The sequence below is a fragment of the Cyrtonyx montezumae genome, unplaced genomic scaffold (genome assembly GCF_038088225.1).
Source record: "Cyrtonyx montezumae isolate F1298 unplaced genomic scaffold, pur_monq_1.0 scaffold_2, whole genome shotgun sequence".
In the NCBI taxonomy this organism is placed as follows: Eukaryota; Metazoa; Chordata; class Aves; order Galliformes; family Odontophoridae; genus Cyrtonyx; species Cyrtonyx montezumae.
The window spans coordinates 39,042,389-39,055,682 of record NW_027071936.1 but is presented as its reverse complement, the minus strand read 5'-3'; the positions used below and the strand labels follow the sequence as shown (position 1 = coordinate 39,055,682).

The 13,294-nt window shown below is 38.8% G+C and overlaps 1 protein-coding gene across 1 annotated transcript in view; it reads right to left on the bottom strand.

Moving 5' to 3' along the window:
• The window catches only part of BANK1 (B cell scaffold protein with ankyrin repeats 1), a 130,278-nt gene extending 122,016 nt beyond the window's left edge, over nucleotides 1-8,262 (bottom strand). Inside the window, exon 1 of the mRNA XM_065736951.1 lies at nucleotides 8,190-8,262. Coding sequence (XP_065593023.1) covers nucleotides 8,190-8,202 — 13 coding nt within the window. The 5' untranslated portion in view covers nucleotides 8,203-8,262. The remainder of the gene's footprint in view (nucleotides 1-8,189) is intronic.
• Nucleotides 8,263-13,294: the final 5,032 nt, after the last annotated feature.

Sequence of the window (13,294 nt, the reverse complement as noted above, 5' to 3'; positions counted from 1 at the left end):
TGCTTTTTTTAGGATGCCAAGGCATCACTTAAAGAAGACTGTGTACAAATTTAACAGTAATATTATACATGTCATCCATAATGAACAGCATGGACATGACAGCATGTGTGAGTACAAAATTTACAGCATACATGATCTACTTGCAAAATAAAACATAGGAATATGGATTGCCATTTTAATGAATTCTATAAACTTCTTCAGTATTGAAATATATACACTGCAGGTTTGCCAGTGAAAGAGCACTGTTTCTAAGCTCCTCTAGAAAATTAAGTGACAATAATTTGGCAAGGGTGCTGGAAGAAAATTAAAATGAAACTGTCCTGAATGTACCCTGTAAGCAGAAAACACTTCTCTTTCCAAACCAATAAATGTACGTTCTGCCTTAAACCTTCACAGACAATATTTTTCCTTCAATTTAATTATTACAGTCTCTGTTTCATGCATTCGAGTCCAAATTAGATTTGTTATCCTCTAAAATAGTTAATCTTGAATAGGGAACAGAACTGATACGGGAGAGAAACAAATCTGGAAGTTTTTATGATAAGATTACAGAGTTATAAAACTAGAAGGCAAATATGAAAACCTTAAAAACAGTTTTTACTAAGAATCACTGGCAAAAATAAACTCAGAATAATGTTTCATTTATTAAATAGAACTATTCTGACATGCACTAGCTGTGGAATTGGCCTTACATTCTTACAGGGACAAAACCTATAGCAGCAACTGGAAATTCACTGAAATGCTCTGGTAGCAGACATCCTGTGAGAGTAGGTAGAAAAATGAGGCATTATTGAGTTTTTTGCATTTTTATAGATAATACTTAATATTGTTTCCAAGACTTTTTCTATTACTTGATTCAATCTTCATTAAATTTTTGTACACGTAACCCTACTTTTAAATTACTATGCAAGTAAGTCAGATAAATTTGCACTAAAAATTATGATTACATTGCTAAAAGTGATCTTCTGGAGGGACCCATAAAGCCTTTGTGTTGTTTATTTGGTTTACTTAAAGGCCTGCTTGGATGCAAACAAAAGTTGAGACTGAAATCATAGCACTTATTTCAATTTCCTTGAACAAATAAAAATATTTTTAAAATCATGATGATCCATTATCTTTCAGAGACAGCCTTTTCCCTTTAATGTTGTCATTGTTTTTAAAGTCAGCTCCAAAATTGAAAATATGTTAGAAGCCAGCTTCTTTTTAAAAACTGAGCTTGTAAAGAGTGTTTCAGGTGAGTGTAAGTCTGTGTATGTTGTTAGTTGCATTTGTCACCAGCTGTGGACATCACCTGTACTCAAGCATATACTCTTGGCTACTGTTATATGCTTAGTAGCCATAGCTGATTTGAAGCTGGTTTGTTATTGCAAACATTTTGAAAGAATCATAGGAATGAAACATCAGGAAAAAAACAAAAACAAAGGATTTTATACTGCATACTGCACATTTACCATTTTCTCATTGTGTTTCATATTTCCAAACAGAAGCTTATCAATATCAGAAGATAAACAATATGAACAACAGAACAGCTAACTAAAAATAGATTTCTATCACTCATGCAAATTGTTGGTTAACTAAGAGATAGTAACTACACTGACTTCTAAATTATAAATCCTAAAATCCAAGGAAACACATCCCTCATTTAGCATGAAACTGCATTAAGCCCATACTGTATTATCTCCCCTTTCTCCCCACTCCACTCCACCAAGGCACTAGCCTTGGGGACTCTTATTTTTCATTCTCAAATGGCTCTAAATTATTCTTGTTCAATTAATTCTAGGCACATTTTTTTTATTTTTACTTCAGCTATTTAAATTGTGTTTTCTGTATAAATGAAAGTTATGAAGATACAGAAGGGTGCCCTATATGAAAATGTTCAACAAATACACTGTTGAATATCTTAAAAGTTTAAGCTGAAAATACCATTCAAAACATTTTTCTATTTTTTATAAGGCTTCCAGATTTCTTATTTCCATTAGAAAATAAACGACACTATTTCAATGATATTATCTCTAGTCTGATATGTAAAAAACAAACAAACAAATAAGCAGACCAAAAAACCCTCACAATTCATTGAATGCAGTAGAAGAAAAAAAATTGGTTATTTTTTCTGAGTCATTCTACTTAAATAGTGAACAATAACTAAAAGAGTAGTATTCAGCATTTTTACCGTTTGGAAGAAAGCATAACGATCAACATCAAGTGAAAATACCACTACTTTAACACTTTTACACTTTGACATGAAAATAGCTTGCTTTGTTCAGCAGACTGAATATGTACACATCCCCACACTGAGACACCTAAGGGGCAGAGCAGCAGAGGACATCAAGTAACAAACTCATCACAGAATCAGAAGGATTGTAAGGGATCTCCAGAGATCACCTAGTCCAACCCTGAAGTGAGACTCCGCACCACTGATCACAACCTTCTGAATCAGATCCCTCTGACCTGTGTGGGTATTCTCATACAAAGATTGGAATGCACTGGAGAGCCTTGACAGCATCTCAGCCAGGTTCTGGGGGATGAGAAGGTTATCTTGTACTACAATACTTTTATTTCTTACAAGAAAACTCTTTTATCCAGTTAATACAGTATGCTTAAAGGATCTAGGATCTGTGGGATCTATGTAAAAGAAGATCTCTGCAAAGCCAGGGAACTGCTGCAGCATATTTCACTACAGCAGAAAGACAAGCAATAAATGTATACAGGAGCTACAGACTTTAGAGGAAGGATACATTTCCCTATAAGCTGAATGAATTAAGAAATATGGGCATCTATTAAGACATTATAAAGCAATTATTTTTTCAGCTACAAAAGCCTGCACAATTCAGCAACTCACTGGAAGAAGGCCTCCCAGTAGGTAAAGAAGTATAAAATAAAGAATTTGACAAACACGTTGCATTTCAACCTCATAGCCTTACATGAACTGTCTCTAGAAATTAAACATGCAGCAGCAGTTTGAAAACTTGAAAATCCCTATTCTCTCTTGTTAAATAACACTTTTAAGTATAAACACAAATACACGCACATCACACTTACTATATGCAAAGGACTGTGTAAAATGCCAACAGACGAGCAATTAAATTTGACCAATTTATGACACATTTTATTTTGCTTGCTTTTTTTTTTTTTTGCATCCTGACTTCATCATTGTATTTATCAGTAATAACACTGAAATACTGCTGTATGAATCAGTACTTCATATAAACATAGGTCTCAGCTGTAGAAATAAAAATATGGGGGTAGCATATCAGCTATGTACACTAAAGTCAGATTTCAAGAAAAATCCACTTCTGTTAAGATCTGCTTTGAGAAACATCCAACTACATCAGCCACTGGGGAAGTAGAACACATACACCTTCGTAGGGACATCTCCACTCTGATCTCCATCAGCCTTTCTGAACAACTCTGGAGAGGGTTTTGTAGCATTAAGGCACTCATACTTTGAGTATTCTTCTATGTGATCTTGGACATTTCTGCCTACTTAAGTTTTGAATGCTCCTAATCAATGCTCAAATCTTACACTGGATAAAAGCACCCTCTGATGAAAGCTGCAAATGAGAACCACTCAAGGGTGCTAGTGAAAATAGGCTATAATAAGGCAATAGCAGAGTAGATCCTAGAGCCATGCTGCTATTCTGTCTTTCATCACAAGTCATGTCAAGATACTGCTAAAGTATATTGTTCTTGCTGTTGAAAATTTATTACTAGTTAATATTTGGCAGTAACAAAGAGCCATTAGTCAGCAATGGCCTGTATAAAATGTAAGCTTGGAGGTGATGAGCAATGACACAGAGCAAAGAACCACACAACCACAAACTGTAGCTATTTATAAAGCATCAGGACAAAGTCTCTGCTATACATATGATATGAAAGCAAAAGTAAACTTTACAAACTCAGCTATACCTCTGCTTGAACTTTCTTTTCTTTTTTTGACTCCTTGGGATATAGAACTTTATCACAAACTATTATTACTGTTTGCATTGTGGCACTTAAGCTCAAAACACTCCATATTAATTACAAGAAAAATATAAATTATATAAACTAACCAAATGCTCAAAGACACCTTCAAGAGACAGACTTAAAGCAGTGACATTGTAGTTCTTGAGTCCCTGGACATCAACATTCCTTTTTTTCAGAAACTGAGATAACTGTTCATTCTTCTGTCGTTACTGTGGCATCAGCAACATAATTCTTTTAATGTAGGTGGTCAATTATATGCAAACTTAGGGATTTGATTTAGTAGTTGGGTAGGGATAGTGATAGGAGGATGGTTGGACTAGATGATCTTGTAGGTCCTTTCCAACCTTATGAACCTATGAACCTATAAACTTCAGTAATCACTGCTAGCAACAGAAAGAAGACTGGAAAGGATACACATATGAGAAACATCTTATTAGGATCACCTTCTGAACCTGAATCATATACCCAACCCTTCTGAAGACAAACGATCTTTGTGTTAATCCTAAGGCTTGAGCTTCACATAGCAGACCCCACTTCTCTTTTTCTTCATTCAGTATTTTTTCAAAATATAAAGTTCTAGGTTCTAGCCAACAGTCTCATCCATAAATACTGCATCTGGAGAATACATCAGAATAACTTCTTCAGGACAGCAAAGATTTCCATGTCTAAGTTTTAAAGAGTCAAATTTCAGCTTTGATGTACCAAAACGTTATATTCTTTTATCACTGCAGAAATATCAAAATACTTAATCATGAACAAAAAAAAATAGTAACTTTCTTTCGAAATATGACTGTAAATGGATATCAGCAATTTTTGCAATACTTTCTTCTTTGCTACTCAAACTGCTAGAACTTTATTAATAGTAATATTAATAACTCACAGTTATTGCTGAATCTACTTCAAAATTCACCACTAGACCCCCTTAGATTTTTGAATGAAGTCACAGCCTGAGAACTACTTTCTCCCTAAAACTAAAGGTATTTCAAATATTTTAAAGCTACCAAAAAATGAAGTAAATTCTAGTCCTTGAGAAAACCAAAAATCAAATATTTTTGTTTATTTTCACTGTCTAGGTTCCTTTGCAGAATGCCTGTTGTGTAAATACTGTCACAGAAACAGCTGGAGGCACATAAATGCACACTGAGTATAGAAAAAGTGCACAACAGCAGAGCTCAGTGGTGACATCCATCTTCTTGAGTATGGAGATGAGTGATAACTCAAATGTGACACAGCCATAAGCAAGTTATCCTGTCTGTACCTCTCACTGCAAGTGCAGAGAGATGTCATCAAGGATCAGGCATTACAGATGTTTTATCTTTACTAGGTACAGTACGTTCAACAGAATTTGCATAAAGAAGTTCATCTTGACTAGAGATTCCTTCTGAATGCTGACAAGTAACAAGACTGTCTCACCTCACTCAAAACAATTTTCAGATTCAAGCTTGGCCAGACCTCAGACAATCGACCCAAAGCATCTTGTACCTCATAGCTCGTGGCTGGTCCATCACAAAATAACTGATCTCTTTTCACTGTTCTAAGAAAAGTTCTGTGCTGTGGCAAAGCTGCAAGGGAGAATTCGACATATGGAGGTTGTACCAGAGGGAGAAGGCTTGTGTAGAGCAACACATGAAAAAATAACAGAGACAAATGATGGCAGCGTAGAAGGCCACCATGCCCACTGCTGGCTGAGCCCACAGTCATTTGTTTCTCTGCCAATGCCAACATGTGGAACTAGCTGCAAGCAGCTGGGAAACTTGCCATCTCTCTGTGGTGCTCCAATGTATTTGCTTAGCAATTACTCCAGCAGCTTCACAAGAATATCTAGTATATGACTGCCTTTATTCAACAAAAGCTAAACTTCAGACTACGTCCCCAGGTCATGCACAATTATATACTGGAACAGTACAGGCGTATTTAGAAATGCTATTACATGTGCATTTTTCTCTATGCGCACTACTTTTTTTCTTTAAGAAAAGCTTGCAGCGCTGCAAGTGGAGTCTAGATAGAAAATCCTCTGATCAATGTCCAAAGACTACTAAAATAAGAGTATCCATTTTCCAAAAAGCTCTGAGTACCAATCAAGGTGGTCCACAATTTGTTTATTGCTAACCTCCTTATTACGAAACAGCTAGGAAAGTCACCTTGCCTTTCTTCCTTGTGTTTACATCTGCATAACAATCATAGTCACACAGCTTCCACTGTTAACATCACCAGATTGTTTCACTTGATATATTAATATTAATATATTAATATTAGAATATATTAATATTCTAATAGCTTACTATGATGGTATGAAATGAAAAAAATATTACAACCTTGACAAAAAACTGTCATGACATTTGAAATACTCATTTAAAATGGTGACAAAAAACAGTAAACTAAAGTCTTGAGCTGCTGCAGTCAAGCCTTCAGATCTGTTTCTCAATTCCTCATTCATATGTAGGTCAATCCAAAAGTAACACCTCCTATTTATTTCCATGGAAACTACAAATTATAGAAAGAACACAATAACACTACTTGATAGAGCAAATTCTCAGCTACAAAACACTATTTTTCAACATAGTCAGCACCATTAGCTACGTATTTTCACCAGCTATGTGCAGGAGCCTGCTGCACGCCATGCTCAGAAAAAAATGTGCACCAGTAGAGGTGATCCACTGTTATTGTTGCCACTGCTGTAACACACCATCCCCTGTCTCCCTGTGCTCCCATCCACCAATTAATCTCCATAAACATTCAGCAAGTGCCAATGAATGTCAATGCATGCAACTTTTACAACATGGAAGAATTCAGTCCCACGCTCTCATACTTTACTTTCATATGCACTTTCACGTCAGACACCATTGTGACAAACTGCACCCCCGCTGCCATCCGTTGCATGGCAACAAAATGTAATGAGATACTTGTAGGAAGGTTCAAACTGTTACTGCCATACTCCCAACATCCAACACCTGCCACTGACACAGCAAGCCAAGATGATAAAATGGGAGGCATTACTTTCGGAGCAGCCCTTGCAAATTAGGATGAAATATCATCCTGACTAGTAGAGGAGGGAAAAAAAAACATAAAATTGAATCCCCTGCTGCAAACAAGTCAAATGAGCCAAACCCCTGGCATCTGGCTACGCATCTTTCATTTCCCCTTTGAGAAACCAGCTTTGCAGTCACTGATATGATTTAAGCATTGCAGAGCCTTCTGCATCTGAAGAAAATGGGACCTGTAAACACACAGTAATTCCGTGAATGGAGAAACACAACTGGGAAGAATGAACAGAGGAACCTGGAGCCAGAAGCTCCTGATTCTGTTTCAGGCCTGCTGTTAATTTTCATGTGACATTCATAAATCATTTACTCCCTTCACCATTTTTTTTCCACCTGTAAATAATAACATATTCTCATCTACCACAGGAGTGACAAAATATATGCTAGCAATTTTGAGGGACACAGATAATGTGGCAAACCACTGGAAACATAAACAAAGAAATGAATATTTCTGCATAAGATCTCTGGGGATTTTCTGTATGGTACAATGAAGCTGGGTGCCACACTGAATGCCAAGACAGAAAGAGGATGTTCAAATTTTAACTAATAACACCACGCCGTTAGGCAATTAATTACAATTCTATCCCAGAATAGCTGCGCATGTAGGACAGGACAGGATTGCTCACATGATAGTCATTACATCCTTTCCTAATTTCCTGGTACTAGAGTTCCCACTCTTTAAAGTTGTATTGGTTGTATTGACTTGGGATTGAGGAGCATTTTTAAGGAAGAGTGATGTCAAATCCTGTTGAAGCGCTAAATTTGTCAGGGAGAACTAGCAACAGTCACTTGAAACATCCAAAGGAAGAGGAAAAGTTGGTTGGGAGCAGCCATAAGCACAGTAAGAACCAAATACATGCTCAGAAAAAGCAGCGCAGACATCACCACACCACGAAGGCACCACGTGGGCTCTGGAGAGCAGATACCTTGCTCCTTTCACGGCAGACACCTTGCTACACCTGCACGCTCACTGCACAACCCCTGCAGCGAAATCCTCCTTCGCAGGGAGCCCTAACAAAACCAACCCAAGCCCAAGCCGTCTCCCGCCATGCCTACCCACCGCCGCCTGCCGTGCAGCAGCTCGCCCCTCCATGCCCACGTCCTCCCTCGTCCCCAGCTACAAGATGGCGGCCGCGGCGGGGCGGCCTCGTGCCCCCTGCATCCCGCCGCCCGCCCCGCGCTGACCTTTGGGCCGCATCGCGCCGCGCCCGCCGCTCCCTCTTTCCCTCGCCGGGTATATCGCTCTCCTCAGGGCAGAAAGCACTGCCCCGAGTGCCGCAGTCACTGCTACCGGTCCGGAAGCGTGGGGCCGCCCCCGCCTCCTCCCGACCGCGGTGCTCCACAGCCCCGGCCCCTACACCCCCTTCGGCTGGGGGAAGCGCTGCGGGCCGGTTCCGAGGAGGGAGCCCCACGTGAAGCTTCCCTCCCGCAGATAGGCACACCACCCGGCCCTCAAAGTTGGTTGGGTTTGAGGAGAAGAGAAGCGGGAGCCTAGCCCTCCCGTGTCCTCCCGGCTTTTGCGTGGGATGCCGTCGTCCTGGGGTGCCCCTGCGGTGTGCGGGAAGTGCCCCGAGGATGGAGAAGTCCCCTGCAGGAAGGTGCAATGGTGCAGCATGGTTATCAATTCATTTGAATTGTGCCCTGTGTTATGCTTTTGTAATTTGAAGATGAAAAACGTAAAAAGTGAGACAAAGCAGCCTGTGAGAGAGTTTGCCTTCAGATTCAGCCAGGAGCCATTGACCAAGGTGGCACCTTTCAAGTCCAAAACACAGGCTGAGCCCACCTCCGGTGCAGCAGTTCCCTCTACAACAGGATTATAGGATGGGTGAAGGTACCTTCTGCAAGGAGTCATTTTTCAAAGAGATCAAAAGCTCTGACTGCGCTTCATATGTGGATATGCGGCTCTCACCCACCTGAACTTCCCTGCATTCCCCAACAACTGTAATGCCTCATGTCTGCTTTCAGTGGCATTTTGGCAAAGGTCTTCAGGATCTTCAAAGATGAATTTGCGCAGTACTGGATTCAGGAATGTGGGTGGCCGAAACATAGGAGAGAAATGCTCAGCATCACCTGAACTGAATGAAAGGCAGCAGGGTGAATTCAAGAAAAGTTAGTGTTAGTGAAAGGAATGTTCACATTCATGCAGTCTTTATAGGTGCCTCAGCATGGCAAAGTCTTCACAGTTTGCAGTCAACCATGAACCACAGATCTACGGGAGGTTGGGCTTAGGTGAAAGAACTACTTAGAAGATTTTGTGTGCTGCTGTGAGAGAGTCCACCTGAAGTATCTGGAAAACCAAACCACTGTATGCCGTGCCTATTTCTGTCATCACTCAGGTAGGAATTTGGTTTTATTTGGTTGAGCCATTTTTGTTTTGTTTGGGCTTTTGCAAATTGAGTAGATGCTCTGGCTTGGCCTGACCTGCCACACAGAGGAAACCACTATCTTCACAGGTATGGGGAAAATCCAAACAAGTCGAGATGTCAGTCGAGATGTGCTTTAGGATGAGCCTGGAATACGTCCCATTGTTATTTTATGCTTATTTTTTCACTTTAGCTTTCATGTACTTAAGTATTAGGTGTCTAGGTGATACTGTATCCCGGAATTTGTCCCAGTTTGGATGTGGGACCCAGCACTAGAGTGTTGGTAGTCTTGAGGCAGAGCCAGGATGAAGAGGAAAGAGATATCTTAAAATGAAGAAAGTGGTATGTGAAAGATAAAAGACTTGGGAATATCATATCTGATTTTTTTGCCAAAGCATTCATGCTTGATGCTCTTAAAAGTTGAGTTAGATTATGCAATTGGATGTCACTGAAATATTTTAGCAATGTGAGCTGTGATGATGATCACTGGAAAGAAGCCTTCATAAAAGAAAATAAAAGATTATTTAGTGTGAATATAATTTAAAATAAAAATAACTGAAGCATAACTTGGGATTCTGATGTTAACTTAAAATGAAAATAAAATGAAGGATCTTTCCCCATTTAAGACAGTTCTGCTCAAGAACTTCTTTATGGTGAGGGTGACAGAGCACTGGCACAGGCTGCCCAGGGGAGTTGTGGAATCTTCTTCTCAGGAGATATTCAAGACCCGCCTGGACGCCTACCTGTGCAACCTGGTGTAGGGAACCTGCTTTGGCAGGAAGGTTGGACTCGATGATCTCTTGAGGTCCCTTCCAACCCCTATGATTCTTTGATTCCTGGGTGTTAGGCTGAAAGAATTGTGATAGTAACACTACTTGCAAATTGAGAGATAGTAAGCCCTAAGTAAGTAATAAAAGGGAGGACTTGCTTTACTGAGATTTTTTACAAGACAACTGGCAGGATTCTATTAAATGTAGAAGAACATGCCTTCAACCAAGTCCCAAAGAACAAGGCCCTGTTCCACATGCGAGTCTTGCTGGAACATTGTGAATACACACTGCATATACCACCGTTTACAATGCTTTGGGTATAGCAGAAATGCAGTCTCATCTTGAACCAGTGATTGAGCACCTGGTGGGGAGGCGGGGCCAACCCAGGGGAGCTCAGGTGCATGCAGTACACCTGAGTGATCAGAATAGGTGGAGCTAGGATTCACCCCTTCCCAGACCTCATTGAAGGGTTGGGAGTGGAGGTGTGTGTATGTTGTTGCTGCTTACCTGAGATCTTTCAAGGGTAAGCAGATTTTTTTCCTTTTGTTTCTGTGGCTAACGCGCTTGAGCACATCCTCACTTGCCGCGGCCTGGATCTTTGCTACTTTGTGATCATTTTCCATTGTGTTACAGCATTACATATGCGTAAATGGTGTTTTCTCATAGAGGGGGGTTAAAAGAGAAGAATGATTCTAGGTGTAGGGTGATGTAGGTAATCATGGAATGTATTAGGTTGGAGGGGACCTTAAAGTTCATCATCCTGCTATAGGCAAAGTTGTGAACTGGCCTGTTAATCACACTAGAGGTGTAAGGATGCTCGCTATTTCTAAGCAAGGAAAACATAGTTAAATTACTAAGTAAATCTTCACTCATCATAAAGCAGAGCTATATTGGAGGGTAAACAAACAAATGCATCTATGCTGAAACGTGAAAAACACAGCTCTGGAATGATGTCAGTGTTGCGCTCAGGTTGTCTGAGTGTTCTCAGTATAATTGCTGAGCTTTGATTTCATTAAATTTGCTTCAAGCATAAGCTTACCTCAAAACATCCCAGAGTTGGAACACTGATTTTGGGATAATTATATTTTTGTAATATTTTTAGCTTTAGTTACTCACTAATCTTCTTAAAACTAATTTCTTGCTAGTACTGTTTAGGTTTTTCTTTTTGTGAATATGCAGCTATTTTTTGAATAGTGGCTTCTTGTTGGAGTATAATTAATGTTCAGTGTATTGCCAGAACAGCTTACTGCATATATTCCATGTTTGTTTCCAATAAATCTGCTAAGGTTTAAGCAACTTTTCATCTGTTATGGAGTTTGAAGTGCTCTTGGAAGATTTATTCATGCTTCATTGTTAACGCTTCATTTTACTTGCAGCTTTCATTGTGAGTTCTACTGATAGCGTCATTGTAGTATACTACAGTACAGATAGCATTGCTCTTTAATTGCTTGTATAAGCAGCTGGGAGTATTGCATTTCAGATAACGTGAGTTTTTTTCACATCTTATCAGGAGTATGTGTACGTGTGGAGTGTTATAGATTCCTACTGTAGTCATGTTGGTGTATCCACTTATGCACACAAATACTAAATTTCAGTGTCAAGTTCATCTTTAGTAGAGAAAGAAGATACTAAGTGTGTGATTTATTTTGAAGTAATATTTGAATATTATGTTGAGAAATCAAAGAATTAGGAAAATGTTCATCAAGATTATGATAGGGTTCAAGGAAGCAGGAAAATAGTGTTTGGGAACATCATTTTATTACTGAAGTTCACACCTGCTAAAGTGTGAAAGTAGATCTAAAAGAGAATGTGTGAGTCCAAAAGAAAATGCTGTTGTAAACAGTAACTGTCAGTTAAGGAAGAGTCAAGTCTTATGAGACAAACTGAGTAGTTTCTTCCACTTGTACCATTCTGATTAAATTGCTCACTGATGGAGATGAAATATAAGTGTATATAAATTAGGTGGCCTGAAATGTAAAAGCACTGCCAACATATCATAAGGATAATTAATAATGATCTCGAATCTGGTTGTATTTAGGAAGCCTGTTTCATCACATAACTTTTTTATTGGTCTCAGCAGAGTTTTATATAATTTTGAGGAATCTTCAGATCCTTTGTAAACTTATCTAGATAAATCTGTTAAGAGGTTTTCTTTTTTCAACTGAGAGCAAAACCAAACATTTTTGAAGTATTTTTTCTTGTCTGTGGAATATAATTTTATTATGGTGATTTAGCTGTTAGCATGCATGTGCAGGTTAAAGTTTTAAGAATGAGTTCATGACAATTCTCTCTTCATTTGTAACAAAATGGATTAGTCACATTATGATTAGAAGTGAGTGCAAATACAGTTTATAACATAAGAAAGTCAACACTGCAATGTAATGCTATCCAGCAGGCTACTTTTATATACTTGTAAAGATAATACATGATGTCTTCCATCTGTGTTTTTTTGTGCTTGCTGGTAAACATGAATCTTTACTGTCTGCCATCATGGTTGTTTTATGCCTTTATTTGAAAATCTGTCTTAAAGAACTATGCTGCTAATCAATCATTTGATGCAGCGCCCAACAGGATGTTCTGAGGAAAAAAAAAGGATTTCAGTTCAAATCCCATTAAATGGACAATGGAATGGCTGATGGAAATAGATCACAGATGGAAATACATCACAGATAATGATGACCAGAGACAGTGTGTGTTTGTTTAAACCTGTTAAGACCTCCCAATAGCAAAATACTGTGTTTGTTTATCTTCATTCAAAGCATTGCTGGATGCATACAAACTGTTTTTTGGTTTACCTTGATTAGCTGGTGTCTAGTCTTGGTCTGTAATGCTCTTTTTTCCTTTGTATCCTATCGAGTGTTATTTTCAAGTTACCAAAATATCTGCTAGTAAGCCTAGCTAATAGTAACTTCTTGAAATGCACAGAAATAGTGCTTAGGTCCTTTTTTATGAAACAGTTATTAAAAATGTTCTGAAAGATAAAGGAGGGGGATGCTTGACTTGCATCCTTGAAAGACAGAAAACAGGGAAGGCGTATTTAAGACAACTTTGTAGGACTGTAGCAATGTATGAAGGTTTAGAACTAATGAAGTTGCTTACCATAATGTTTGTGGTTGTAACAAGAGAGATCCAGAGTTGTAATGAAAGTAGCGTGAAA